The sequence below is a fragment of the Eucyclogobius newberryi genome, unplaced genomic scaffold (assembly GCF_026437365.1).
Source record: "Eucyclogobius newberryi isolate DKJ021-1_F unplaced genomic scaffold, fEucNew1.0.hap1 SCAF_1, whole genome shotgun sequence".
NCBI lineage: Eukaryota > Metazoa > Chordata > Actinopteri > Gobiiformes > Gobiidae > Eucyclogobius > Eucyclogobius newberryi.
This window is the reverse complement of record NW_027315723.1, coordinates 2,136,536-2,151,535: the sequence shown is the minus strand read 5'-3', so window position 1 is coordinate 2,151,535 and position 15,000 is coordinate 2,136,536. Positions and strand designations below refer to the sequence as shown.

General features: G+C 51.0%; 1 protein-coding gene across 1 annotated transcript in view; it reads right to left on the bottom strand.

Moving 5' to 3' along the window:
* The window catches only part of galnt14 (UDP-N-acetyl-alpha-D-galactosamine:polypeptide N-acetylgalactosaminyltransferase 14 (GalNAc-T14)), a 223,414-nt gene that overhangs the window by 67,783 nt on the left and 140,631 nt on the right, over positions 1 to 15,000 (bottom strand). Inside the window, exons 5-6 of the mRNA XM_072449514.1 lie at positions 5,249 to 5,314; positions 3,339 to 3,460 (exon numbers count right to left, since the gene is read on the bottom strand). Coding sequence (XP_072305615.1) covers positions 3,339 to 3,460; positions 5,249 to 5,314 — 188 coding nt within the window. The remainder of the gene's footprint in view (positions 1 to 3,338; positions 3,461 to 5,248; positions 5,315 to 15,000) is intronic.

Here is a 15,000-nt window from a genome sequence, read left to right as displayed (position 1 = left end):
CAGTCGTGATCAGGTGTCTACAGTCGTGATCAGGTGTCTACAGTCGTGTTCAGGTGTCTACAGTCGTGATCAGGTGTCTACAGTCATGTTCAGGTGTCTACAGTCGTGATCAGGTGTCTACAGTCGTGTCCAGGAGTCTACAGTCGTGTTCAGGTGTCTACAGTCGTGATCAGATGTCTACAGTCGTGTTCAGGTGTCTACAGTCGTGATCAGGTGTCTACAGTCGTGATCAGGTGTCTACAGTCGTGATCAGGTGTCTACAGTCGTGTTCAGGTGTCTACAGTCGTGATCAGGTGTCTACAGTCGTGTTCAGGTGTCTACAGTCGTGATCAGGTGTCTACAGTCGTGTTCAGGTGTCTACAGTCGTGTTCAGGTGTCTACAGTCGTGATCAGGTGTCTACAGTCGTGTTCAGGTGTCTACAGTCGTGTTCAGGTGTCTACAGTCGTGATCAGGTGTCTACAGTCGTGATCAGGTGTCTACAGTCGTGTCCAGGAGTCTACAGTCGTGTTCAGGTGTCTACAGTCGTGATCAGGTGTCTACAGTCGTGTTCAGGTGTCTACAGTCGTGATCAGGTGTCTACAGTCGTGATCAGGTGTCTACAGTCGTGTTCAGGTGTCTACAGTCGTGATCAGGTGTCTACAGTCGTGTTCAGGTGTCTACAGTCGTGATCAGGTGTCTACAGTCGTGTCCAGGAGTCTACAGTCGTGTTCAGGTGTCTACAGTCGTGATCAGATGTCTACAGTCGTGTTCAGGTGTCTACAGTCGTGATCAGGTGTCTACAGTCGTGATCAGGTGTCTACAGTCGTGATCAGGTGTCTACAGTCGTGATCAGGTGTCTACAGTCGTGATCAGGTGTCTACAGTCGTGTTCAGGTGTCTACAGTCGTGATCAGGTGTCTACAGTCGTGTTCAGGTGTCTACAGTCGTGATCAGGTGTCTACAGTCGTGTTCAGGTGTCTACAGTCGTGTTCAGGTGTCTACAGTCGTGATCAGGTGTCTACAGTCGTGATCAGGTGTCTACAGTCGTGTTCAGGTGTCTACAGTCGTGATCAGGTGTCTACAGTTGTGATCAGGTGTCTACAGTCGTGTTCAGGTGTCTACAGTCGTGATCAGGTGTCTACAGTCGTGATCAGGTGTCTACAGTCGTGTTCAGGTGTCTACAGTCGTGATCAGGTGTCTACAGTCGTGATCAGGTGTCTACAGTCGTGTTCAGGTGTCTACAGTCGTGATCAGGTGTCTACAGTCGTGTTCAGGTGTCTACAGTGGTGTTCAGGTGTCTACAGTCGTGATCAGGTGTCTACAGTCGTGTTCAGGTGTCTACAGTCGTGATCAGGTGTCTACAGTCGTGTTCAGGTGTCTACAGTCGTGTCCAGGTGTCTACAGTCGTGTTCAGGTGTCTACAGTCGTGATCAGGTGTCTACAGTCGTGTTCAGGTGTCTACAGTCGTGATCAGGTGTCTACAGTCGTGATCAGGTGTCTACAGTCGTGTTCAGGTGTCTACAGTCGTGATCAGGTGTCTACAGTCGTGATCAGGTGTCTACAGTCGTGATCAGGTGTCTACAGTCGTGTCTGCAGTGTCTACAGTCGTGTTCAGGTGTCTGCAGTGTCTACAGTCGTGTTCAGGTGTCTACAGTCGTGATCAGGTGTCTACAGTCGTGATCAGGTGTCTACAGTCGTGTTCAGGTGTCTACAGTCGTGATCAGGTGTCTACAGTCGTGTCTGCAGTGTCTACAGTCGTGTTCAGGTGTCTGCAGTGTCTACAGTCGTGTTCAGGTGTCTACAGTCGTGATCAGGTGTCTACAGTCGTGATCAGGTGTCTACAGTCGTGTTCAGGTGTCTACAGTCGTGATCAGGTGTCTACAGTCGAGTCCAGTTGTCTACAGTCGTGTTCAGGTGTCTACAGTCGTGATCAGGTGTCTACAGTCGTGTTCAAGTGTCTACAGTCGTGTTCAGGTGTCTACAGTCGTGATCAGGTGTCTACAGTCGTGTTCAGGTGTCTACAGTCGTGATCAGGTGTCTACAGTCGTGTTCAGGTGTCTACAGTTGTGTTCAGGTGTCTACAGTCGTGATCAGGTGTCTACAGTCGTGTTCAGGTGTCTACAGTCGTGTTCAGGTGTCTACAGTCGTGATCAGGTGTCTACAGTTGTGATCAGGTGTCTACAGTCGTGTCCAGGTGTCTACAGTCGTGTCCAGGTGTCTACAGTCGTGTTCAGGTGTCTACAGTCATGTTCAGGTGTCTACAGTCGTGATCAGGTGTCTGCAGTCGTGTTCAGGTGTCTACAGTCGTGATCAGGTGTCTACAGTCGTGTTCAGGTGCTGTAGGACATGGCGTGTTCATGTGCTGTAGGGCGTGGCGTGTTCAGGCGCTGTAGGATGTAGGACGTGGCGTGTTCAGCTGCTGTAGGACGTGGTGTGTTCAGGCGCTGTAGGACGTGGTGTGTTCAGGCGCTGTAGGACGTGGCATGTTCAGGCGCTGTAGGACGTCGTGTGTTCAGGCGCTGTATGACGTGGCGTGTTCATGTGCTGTAGGGCGTGGCGTGTTCAGGCGCTGTAGGATGTAGGACGTGGCGTGTTCAGCTGCTGTAGGACGTGGTGTGTTCAGGCGCTGTAGGGACGTGGCGTGTTCAGGCGCTGTAGGGACGTGGCGTGTTCAGGCGCTGTAGGACGTGGCCTGTTCAGGCGCTGTAGGACGTGGCGTGTTCAGGCGCTGTAGGGATGTGGCGTGTTCTGGCGCTGTAGGACGTGGCGTGTTCAGGCGCTGTAGGACGTGGCGTGTTCAGCTGCTGTAGGACGTGGCGTGTTCAGCTGCTGTAGGACGTGGTGTGTTCAGCTGCTGTAGGACGTGGTGTGTTCAGGCGCTGTAGGAAGTGGCGTGTTCAGCTGCTGTAGGACGTGGCGTGTTCAGCTGCTGTAGGACGTGGCGTGTTCAGCTGCTGTAGGACGTGGCGTGTTCAGGCGCTGTAGGACGTGGCGTGTTCAGCTGCTGTAGGACGTGGCGTGTTCAGCTGCTGTAGGACGTGGTGTGTTCAGCTGCTGTAGGACGTGGTGTGTTCAGGCGCTGTAGGAAGTGGCGTGTTCAGCTGCTGTAGGACGTGGCGTGTTCAGCTGCTGTAGGACGTGGCGTGTTCAGCTGCTGTAGGACGTGGCGTGTTCAGGCGCTGTAGGACGTGGCGTGTTCAGCTGCTGTAGGACGTGGTGTGTTCAGGCGCTGTAGGACGTGGCGTGTTCAGCTGCTGTAGGACGTGGTGTGTTCAGCTGCTGTAGGACGTGGTGTGTTCAGGCGCTGTAGGACGTGGCGTGTTCAGCTGCTGTAGGACGCTGTAGGACGTTGTAGTCACCTGTTTGATCCTCTGCAGAAGGGGGGGGAGCCAGTCCTTGTTGACTTCACAGTGACTGTCTAGAAAGGTCAGGACTCCGGCCCGAGACGAGTCGGCTCCTCGGACCCTGGACCGGATCAGACCTGGAGCAACAGCAAGACAAACGGTCACATTTGGACTAAACCTGGTCTAAACAGGGACTAAACCTGGTTCTTACGGGGACTAAACCTGGTCTAAATGGGGACTAAACCTGGTTCTTAGGGGGACTAAACCTGGTTCTTTCGGGGACTAAACCTGGTCTAAACGGAGACTAAACCAGGTCCAAACAGGGACTGAACCAGGTCTAAACGGGAAATAAACCAGGTCTAAACGGGGACTAAACCAGGTCCAAACAGGGACTAAACCAGGTCTAAACGGGGACTAAACCAGGTCCAAACAGGGACTAAACCAGGTCTAAACGGGGACTAAACCAGATCCAAACGGGGACTAAACCAGGTCTAAACGGGGACTAAACCTGGACTAAACGGGGACTAAACCAGGACTAAGTGCCCTCTGGTTCCCTCCTGGTGCAGTGACATTGTGAGCTCCAGCTCCCAGACAATTAAAAAACCCATTTCACCCTCAATAAGGCTTTATTTTCTGGATGAACGGAAACGCCGGAGAATAGGACAAGCAGCAGCAGCCTCACCCACCCTCACCCACAGCCTCACCCACCCTCACCCACCCTCACCCAAAGCCTCACCCACCCACAGCCTCAGTCACCCACCCTCACCCTCCCTCACCCACCCTCACCCTCCCTCACCCACCCTCACCCAGAGCCTCACCCAGAGCCTCACCCAGAGCCTCACCCACCCTCACCCACAGCCTCACCCACCCTCACCCACCCTCACCCAGAGCCTCACCCACAGCCTCACCCACCCTCACCCTCCCTCACCCACCCTCACCCAGAGCCTCACCCAGAGCCTCACCCACAGCCTCACCCACCCTCACCCACAGCCTCACCCACAGCCTCACCCACCCTCACCCACAGCCTCACCCACCCACCCTCACCCACCTTCAGCCACAGCTAAGGACGAAACGACTGCCCCCGCTAAACTCCTGTCACTTCCTGTCACTGCCTGTCACTTCCTGTTACTTCCTGTCACTGCCTGTCACTTCCTGTCACCCCCTGTCACTGTCTGTCACTTCCTGTCACGTTTGTTTATGCGTTTGTGTGTTTGTTTGTTTGTTTGTTTGTTTGTTGGGTCCCGTTTACGATGTCCTCTTCAGACTCAAACCACCTTCATCACGACTGCGTGCTAGCATTAGCATGTCGGGGCAAGCTAGCTTTCGTTTGTCTCCCCGGGGCAATCCCCTCTGCTGCCAGTAGATGGAGCGCTAACACACATCCTGACGAGGGATGCGAAACGTCAGGAGCTTGTTACTGTACTATTACGGCACATGTACAGTATACAGAAAGTACTCTCACTTTGTCCTGAAAGTTTGGCACGTTCCTGATAACATCCTGCCAGAAGGTTTTGAGTTCACGTCCCAAAATACACAATACACACATCTTCTGGTGACTTTATTTTCCCTTTTTCTCTCGCTTTGTTTGTTTAAAATATCTATAAACTGATAAAAACACTAAGAAATAACAAGAAATTGGTTCAGTCGCGTCTGTTTCTGCCTCAAGTACTCCAGTACTTGTACTTGTACTTGTACTTGTCAGAACGCAGTACTCCCTCCGCTGCCACATATAAGAGGCGGAGCCAAGTGCGGCGCTATTACACCCGCCTCATCTAAAGAACGTGGTCTGCAGGTTTGTGAACGGCGTGAGTCGTGTTCTAGCGGCGTTCGCTCGTCTTCAGATCAAATCAAAACACGCGAGTGCGATAGCGCCGCTCGTTACGGGGGAAATGCCATCGACGTCGTGGAGCGAACGGGACTCCCACCTTCTCTCTTGTCGTTGCGCAGACAGCGGACTTTGGGCAGTTCGGTCAGCAGCTCACAGTCGCTCGCTGGAAAACAAATACAACACAGAAGTATAAGTATTCAAAGGTATTCAAGTATTCAAACGTGGCATACTAAAACTGTGAATACACCTATAATACTCAATACTACTACATACAAGCGGAGGACAAAGGAAGTGTCACGAGGAGAGCTCAGGCCACGCCCCTTGGACAGTCCCGAGCTCAGGCCACGCCCCTTGAACAGTCACGGGGAGAGCTCAGGCCACGCCCCTGGAACAGTCACGGGGAGAGCTCAGGCCACGCCCCTGGAACAGTCACGGGGAGAGCCCAGGCCACGCCCCTTGAACAGTCACGAGGAGAGCTCAGGCCACGCCCCTTGAACAGTCACGGGGAGAGCTCAGGCCACGCCCCTTGAACAGTCCAGCGATCAGGCCACGCCCCTTGAACAGTCACGGGGAGAGCTCAGGCCACGCCCCTTGAACAGTCCCGAGCTCAGGCCACGCCCCTTGAACAGTCACGAGGAGAACTCAGACCACGCCCCTTGAACAGTCACGGGGAGAGCTCACGCCACGCCCCTTGAACAGTCACGGGGAGAGCTCAGGCCACGCCCCTTGAACAGTCACGGGGAGAGCTCAGGCCACGCCCCTTGAACAGTCACGAGGAGAACTCAGACCACGCCCCTTGAACAGTCCAGCGATCAGGCCACGCCCCTTGAACAGTCACGGGGAGAGCTCAGGCCACGCCCCTTGAATAGTCACGGGGAGAGCTCAGACCACGCCCCTTGAACAGTCCAGCGATCAGGCCACGCCCCTTGAACAGTCACGGGGAGAGCTCAGGCCACGCCCCTTGAACAGTCCAGTGATCAGGCCACGCCCCTTGAACAGTCACGGGGAGAGCTCAGGCCACGCCCCTTGAACAGTCAAGAGCTCAGGCCACGCCCCTTGAACAGTCACGAGCTCAGGCCACGCCCCTTGAACAGTCACGAGCATAGGCCACACCCCTTGAACAGTCACGAGGAGAACTCAGACCACGCCCCTTGAACAGTCACGGGGAGAGCTCAGGCCACGCCCCTTGAACAGTCACGGGGAGAGCTCAGGCCACGCCCCTTGAACAGTCACGAGGAGAACTCAGGCCACGCCCCTTGAACAGTCACGGGGAGAGCTCAGGCCACGCCCCTTGAACAGTCACGGGGAGAGCTCAGGCCACGCCCCTTGAACAGTCACGAGGAGAACTCAGACCACGCCCCTTGAACAGTCCAGTGATCAGGCCACGCCCCTTGAACAGTCACGGGGAGAGCTCAGGCCACGCCCCTTGAACAGTCACGAGCTCAGGCCACGCCCCTTGAACAGTCACGAGCATAGGCCACGCCCCTTGAACAGTCATGGGGAGAGCTCAGGCCACGCCCCTTGAACAGTCACAGGGAGACCTCAGGCCACGCCCCTTGAACAGTCACGGGGAGAGCTCACGCCACGCCCCTTGAACAGTCACGGGGAGAGCTCACGCCACGCCCCTTGAACAGTCACGGGGAGAGCTCAGGCCACGCCCCTTGAACAGTCACGGGGAGAGCTCACGCCACGCCCCTTGAACAGTCACGGGGAGAGCTCACGCCACGCCCCTTGAACAGTCACGGGGAGAGCTCAGGCCACGCCCCTTGAACAGTCACGGGGAGAGCTCACGCCACGCCCCTTGAACAGTCACCAGAAGAGCTCATCCTGAAGAGCAGCCTTAATAAAGCATCAACAGAGGCTTATTATGAACACATGGTTTATTAAGAAGGATTCAGGCTTAGTAACAACTTAATTAAGGGGTCAGCAGTAGAGTCGGACTCTAGGGGTCTTGCATCACCCCAGAGTGGTCAATCAGATGACGCAAGACTCTCAAGGAGCACTTTTCTTCACTGGATCTTCACTGGTTCAGTCTTTAATGTGCCGGCTGAGTATATTCTGAGTAGATTTGTGACCCTGTGTCCATGAACTAAATATACATTATTGAGACAGGACACAATAGTTCCTCCTGGGCTGCAGGGGGTGTAGTTCTCCTCCTAGGCTGCAGAGAGTGTAGTTCTGCTCCTGGGCTGCAGGGGGTGTAGTTCTCCTCCTGGGCTGCAGAGAGAGTAGTTCTCCTCCTGGGATGCAGGGGGTGTAGTTCTCCTCCTGGGCTGCAGGGGGTGTAGTTCTCCTCCTGGGCTGCAGGGGGTGTAGTTCTCCTCCTGGGCTGCAGAGAGAGTAGTTCTCCTCCTGGGCTGCAGGGGGTGTAGTGCTCCTCCTGGGCTGCAGAGAGTGTAGTTCTCCTCCTGGGCTGCAGAGAGTGTAGTTCTCCTCCTGGGCTGCAGGGGGTGTAGTTCTCCTCCTGGGCTGCAGAGAGTGTAGTTCTCCTCCTGGGCTGCAGAGAGTGTAGTTCTCCTCCTGGGCTGCAGAGAGTGTAGTTCTCCTCCTGGGCTGCAGGGGGTGTAGTTCTCCTCCTGGGCTGCAGAGAGTGTAGTTCTCCTCCTGGGCTGCAGGGGGTGTAGTTCTCCTCCTGGGCTACAGAGAGTGTAGTTCTCCTCCTGGGCTGCAGGGGGTGTAGTTCTCCTCCTGGGCTGCAGAGAGTGTAGTTCTCCTCCTGGGCTGCAGGGGGACGTCAGGTGCTTTTTCAGGGGCAAATGTGTGGAATGTGTGGATTCGTGACAGGGACAGATATTGGAGCAGAACAGTCACTTTTCTCTTCTGACTTTCTGTCTGAGCCTAGAAAGATTATTTTCATTGTCTGTGACTTCATTCTGACCTGCCAGAACCACTCTCGCCCCGTTTTCTGACAGTTACGACGTGAAGCTTTTCAACGATTCTCACAAATCTGCAGCACGTTGTCTCTGTCTCTTGTCCTTGTTTGCATGATCCAGAATATGAAGCTCAATGGTCTTATACTGAGAGTCATGTGGTGCCGGGGGTTCCTGTACAGGTCTTATACTGAGAGTCATGTGGTGCTGGAGGTTCCTGTACAGGTCTTATACTGAGAGTCATGTGGTGCCTGAGGTTCCTGTACAGGTCTTATACTGAGAGTCATGTGGTGCCTGAGGTTCCTGTACAGGTCTTATACTGAGAGTCATGTGGTGCCTGAGGTTCCTGTACAGGTCTTATACTGAGAGTCATGTGGTGCCTGAGGTTCCTGTACAGGTCTTATACTGAGAGTCATGTGGTGCCTGAGGTTCCTGTACAGGTCTTATACTGAGAGTCATGTGGTGCCTGAGGTTCCTGTACAGGTCCTATACTGAGAGTCATGTGGTGCCTGAGGTTCCTGTACAGGTCTTATACTGAGAGTCATGTGGTGCCGGGGGTTCCTGTACAGGTCTTATACTGAGAGTCATGTGGTGCCGGGGGTTCCTGTACAGGTCTTATACTGAGAGTCATGTGGTGCCTGAGGTTCCTGTGCAGGTCTTATACTGAGAGTCATGTGGTGCCTGAGGTTCCTGTACAGGTCTTATACTGAGAGTCATGTGGTGCCGGGGGTTCCTGTACAGGTCTTACTGCAGATGACAGACGCTTGAGTCATGAGGAGGAAGTGAAGAATCCCTGGGTCAAATCAGTTCTTACAACATGGAAGGAGCTGATCAGAACTAAACTAAACACACATGTTACAATCTTAAACTGGGAAAACTTTATGACCAAAGGTTTTGTTCCAAATAGAACTGACCTGAGACTCAAGGTCTGGAGGACAAAAGGTCTAAAGGTTTTTCACCAGCTGTAAAAGAGAATCACATGGAAAGCTTTGATATGTGGAAAGAATCCTTTGACTGTTTGTGACATTGACCTCGCTCTTTAAAACTGACCATAACAAAGAACTGGACAGAGAGAGGAACAGACATCAAGCAAAGGAAAAAATGACATTCAGCCTTAATTTGACTTTGGACCAAATGTGGCTTAAATGTGCCTTGATTTTGTTTGTATTTATGTTTAATTGATGTCTATTTGTGTTACTAGTTTATGTTCCATCCAGAGATTGACCTCTGACCCTCTTGCTGTGAGATTGACCCCTGACCCTCTTGCTGTGAGATTGACCCCTGACCCTCTTGCTGTGAGATTGACCCCTGACCCTCTTGCTGTGAGATTGACCCCTGACCTTTTGCTGTGAGATTGACCACTGACCTTCTTGCTGTGAGATTGACCCCTGACCCTCTTGCTGTGAGATTGACCCCTGACCCTCTTGCTGTGAGATTGACCACTGACCTTCTTGCTGTGAGATTGACCACTGACCCTCTTGCTGTGAGATTGACCCCTGACCCTCTTGCTGTGAGATTGACCCTTGACCCTCTTGCTGTGAGATTGACCCCTGACCTCTTGCTGTGAGATTGACCCCTGACCCTCTTGCTGTGAGATTGACCCCTGACCCTCTTGCTGTGAGATTGACCCCTGACCCTCTTGCTGTGAGATTGACCCCTGACCCTCTTGCTGTGAGATTGACCCCTGACCTTTTGCTGTGAGATTGACCACTGACCTTCTTGCTGTGAGATTGACCCCTGACCCTCTTGCTGTGAGATTGACCCCTGACCCTCTTGCTGTGAGATTGACCACTGACCTTCTTGCTGTGAGATTGACCACTGACCCTCTTGCTGTGAGATTGACCCCTGACCCTCTTGCTGTGAGATTGACCCCTGACCCTCTTGCTGTGAGATTGACCCCTGACCTCTTGCTGTGAGATTGACCCCGACCCTCTTGCTGTGAGATTGACCCCTGACCCTCTTGCTGTGAGATTGACCCCTGACCCTCTTGCTGTGAGATTGACCCCTGAACTCTTGCTGTGAGATTGACCTCTGACCCTCTTGCTGTGAGATTGACCCCTGACCCTCTTGCTGTGAGATTGACCCCTGACCCTCTTGCTGTGAGATTGACCCCTGACCCTCTTGCTGTGAGATTGACCCCTGACCCTCTTGCTGTGAGATTGACCCCTGACCCTCTTGCTGTGAGATTGACCTCTGACCCTCTTGCTGTGAGATTGACCCCTGACCCTCTTGCTGTGAGATTGACCTCTGACCCTCTTGCTGTGAGATTGACCTCTGACCTTCTTGCTGTGAGGCGAGCGTGAGCTCTTGATCCTCCTGTTCCAGAATCGGACTCAGAACTTTAAAGAAACGATCGCGTGAAACAGAAGTAAATAATAATGAGACAAAATCATATGAATGTTCTGAGTGTTTTTCTGTGGTTTATCTGCTGAAAAGAACTTTAGTCTGAGCGCGTTTGAAAGACCCACAAAGACCCCAAAGCAGCTCTTCACTTTCAGTACGTGACACAAAGAAGCAGAACAAAGCGCGGCCCAGGGTCCAGAGGAGGGTCAGATACAGGAGTGTGAGCTGGACAGAAGCTCCAGGACCATTATGGACGAAAAGGAGAGAAACGGGTCAAAAACACAGGAGAGCAGAAAACACTAAAGGTCTAAAGCAGGTCTAAAGCGGGACTAAACCAGGACTAAAACAGGACTAAAGCAGGACTAAAGCAGGACTAAACCAGGACTAAACCAGGACTAAAACAGGACTAAAACAGGACTAAAGCAGGACTAAAGCAGGACTAGAGCAGGACTAAACCAGGACTAAAACAGGACTAAAACAGGACTAAAGCAGGACTAAAGCAGGACTAAACCAGGACTAAAGCAGGATTAAACCAGGACTAAACCAGGACTAAACCAGGACTAAAACAGGACTAAACCAGGACTAAAACAGGACTAAAGCAGGACTAAACCAGGACTAAACCAGGACTAAACCAGGACTAAAGCAGGACTAAACCAGGACTAAACCAGGACTAAAGCAGGACTAAAACAGCACTAAAGCAGGACTAAAACAGGACTAAAGCAGGTCTAAACCAGGACTAAAGCAGGTCTAAACCAGGACTAAACCAGGACTAAAGCAGGTCTAAACCAGGTCTAAAGCAGGACCTAAACCAGGACTAAAGCAGGACTAAACCAGGACTAAAGCAGGACTAAAGCAGAACTAAAGCAGGACTAAAGCAGGACTAAAGCAGGACTAAAGCAGGACTAAAGCAGAACTAAACCAGGACTAAAGCAGGACTAAACCAGGACTAAAGCAGGACTAAAGCAGGACTAAAGCAGGACTAAAGCAGGTCTAAAGCAGGACTAAAGCAGGTCTAAAGCAGGACTAAAGCAGGTCTAAAGCAGGACTAAAGCAGGACTAAAGCAGAACTAAACCAGGACTAAAGCAGGACTAAAGCAGGACTAAAGCAGGACTAAAGCAGGTCTAAAGCAGGACTAAAGCAGGTCTAAAGCAGGACTAAAGCAGAACTAAACCAGGACTAAAGCAGGACTAAAGCAGGACTAAAGCAGGACTAGAGCAGGACTGCCCCTCTCCCCTCTCTCTCCCCCTCTCCCCCTCTTCTTAGCCCTGATAGGATCTTTACATCTCGAGCGTGTTTGGATTACACACATTCGCTCTCTCAGATAAACTTCACAAACATAGAGGGAAATCTCATTATTCTGAAGTACAAGAACTTGCAGAGGAACTGAAGTACAAGAACCAGCAGAGGAACTGAAGTACAAGAACCAGCAGAGGAACTGAAGTACAAGAACCTGCAGAGGAACTGAAGTACAAGAACCAGCAGAAGAACTAACGTACAAGAACCTGCAGAGGAACTGAAGTACAAGAACCTGCAGAGGAACTGAAGTACAAGAACCTGCAGAGGAACTGAAGTACAAGAACCTGCAGAGGAACTGAAGTACAAGAACCTGCAGAGGAACTAAAGTACAAGAACCTGCAGAGGAACTGAAGTACAAGAACCTGCAGAGGAACTGAAGTACAAGAACCTGCAGAGGAACTGAAGTACAAGAACCTGCAGAGGAACTGAAGTACAAGAACCTGCAGAGGAACTGAAGTACAAGAACCTGCAGAGGAACTGAAGTACAAGAACCTGCAGAGGAACTGAAGTACAAGAACTTGCAGAGGAACTGAAGTACAAGAACCAGCAGAGGAACTGAAGTACAAGAACCAGCAGAGGAACTGAAGTACAAGAACCTGCAGAGGAACTGAAGTACAAGAACCTGCAGAGGAACTGAAGTACAAGAACCTGCAGAGGAACTGAAGTACAAGAACCTGCAGAGGAACTGAAGTACAAGAACCTGCAGAGGAACTGAAGTACAAGAACCTGCAGAGGAACTGAAGTACAAGAACTTGCAGAGGAACTGAAGTACAAGAACCAGCAGAGGAACTGAAGTACAAGAACCAGCAGAGGAACTGAAGTACAAGAACCTGCAGAGGAACTGAAGTACAAGAACCAGCAGAAGAACTAAAGTACAAGAACCTGCAGAGGAACTGAAGTACAAGAACCTGCAGAGGAACTAAAGTACAATAACCTGCAGAGGAACTGAAGTACAAGAACCTGCAGAGGAACTGAAGTACAAGAACCTGCAGAGGAACTGAAGTACAAGAACCTGCAGAGGAACTAAAGTACAAGAACCTGCAGAGGAACTGAAGCACAAGAACCTGCAGAGGAACTGAAGTACAAGAACCTGCAGAGGAACTGAAGTACAAGAACTTGCAGAGGAACTGAAGTACAAGAACCAGCAGAGGAACTGAAGTACAAGAACCAGCAGAGGAACTGAAGTACAAGAACCTGCAGAGGAACTGAAGTACAAGAACCAGCAGAAGAACTAACGTACAAGAACCTGCAGAGGAACTGAAGTACAAGAACCTGCAGAGGAACTGAAGTACAAGAACCTGCAGAGGAACTGAAGTACAAGAACCTGCAGAGGAACTGAAGTACAAGAACCTGCAGAGGAACTAAAGTACAAGAACCTGCAGAGGAACTGAAGTACAAGAACCTGCAGAGGAACTGAAGTACAAGAACCTGCAGAGGAACTGAAGTACAAGAACCTGCAGAGGAACTGAAGTACAAGAACCTGCAGAGGAACTGAAGTACAAGAACCTGCAGAGGAACTGAAGTACAAGAACCTGCAGAGGAACTGAAGTACAAGAACTTGCAGAGGAACTGAAGTACAAGAACCAGCAGAGGAACTGAAGTACAAGAACCAGCAGAGGAACTGAAGTACAAGAACCTGCAGAGGAACTGAAGTACAAGAACCTGCAGAGGAACTGAAGTACAAGAACCTGCAGAGGAACTGAAGTACAAGAACCTGCAGAGGAACTGAAGTACAAGAACCTGCAGAGGAACTGAAGTACAAGAACCTGCAGAGGAACTGAAGTACAAGAACTTGCAGAGGAACTGAAGTACAAGAACCAGCAGAGGAACTGAAGTACAAGAACCAGCAGAGGAACTGAAGTACAAGAACCTGCAGAGGAACTGAAGTACAAGAACCAGCAGAAGAACTAAAGTACAAGAACCTGCAGAGGAACTGAAGTACAAGAACCTGCAGAGGAACTAAAGTACAATAACCTGCAGAGGAACTGAAGTACAAGAACCTGCAGAGGAACTGAAGTACAAGAACCTGCAGAGGAACTGAAGTACAAGAACCTGCAGAGGAACTAAAGTACAAGAACCTGCAGAGGAACTGAAGCACAAGAACCTGCAGAGGAACTGAAGTACAAGAACCTGCAGAGGAACTGAAGTACAAGAACTTGCAGAGGAACTGAAGTACAAGAACCAGCAGAGGAACTGAAGTACAAGAACCAGCAGAGGAACTGAAGTACAAGAACCTGCAGAGGAACTGAAGTACAAGAACCTGCAGAGGAACTAAAGTACAAGAACCTGCAGAGGAACTGAAGTACAAGAACCTGCAGAGGAACTGAAGTACAAGAACCTGCAGAGGAACTGAAGTACAAGAACCTGCAGAGGAACTGAAGTACAAGAACCTGCAGAGGAACTGAAGTACAAGAACTTGCAGAGGAACTGAAGTACAAGAACCAGCAGAGGAACTGAAGTACAAGAACCAGCAGAGGAACTGAAGTACAAGAACCTGCAGAGGAACTGAAGTACAAGAACCAGCAGAAGAACTAAAGTACAATAACCTGCAGAGGAACTGAAGTACAAGAACCTGCAGAGGAACTGAAGTACAAGAACCTGCAGAGGAACTGAAGTACAAGAACCTGCAGAGGAACTGAAGTACAAGAACCTGCAGAGGAACTAAAGTACAAGAACCTGCAGAGGAACTGAAGTACAAGAACCTGCAGAGGAACTGAAGTACAAGAACCTGCAGAGGAACTGAAGTACAAGAACCTGCAGAGGAACTAAAGTACAAGAACCTGCAGAGGAACTGAAGCACAAGAACCTGCAGAGGAACTGAAGTACAAGAACCTGCAGAGGAACTGAAGTACAAGAACCTGCAGAGGAACTGAAGTACAAGAACCTGTAGCGAGACGTCGAGTGGAAGACGCAGTAGAAAGTACTTTGTAAGAATATATTTGGTAAGCAGTACAGCAGCATTTAGATCACCAGACCAAACCAGACCAAACCAGACCAAACCAGACCAAACCAGGACCAAATAGGACTGGACAACAATATAAACGTTGACTTTTGTCTTAAACTGTCCACTTGGCTCAGACGTCAGGCTCGTGGTCAGAGAGTTTCAGGGTCAGACACACTGGTGGTCAGAGAGTTTCAGGGTCAGACACACTGGTGGTCAGAGAGTTTCAGGGTCAGACACACTGGTGGTCAGAGAGTTTCAGGGTCAGACACACTGGTGGTCAGAGAGTTTCAGGGTCAGACACACTGGTGGTCAGAGAGTTTCAGGGTCAGACACACTGGTGGTCAGAGAGTTTCAGGGTCAGACACACTGGTGGTCAGAGAGTTTCAGGGTCAGAC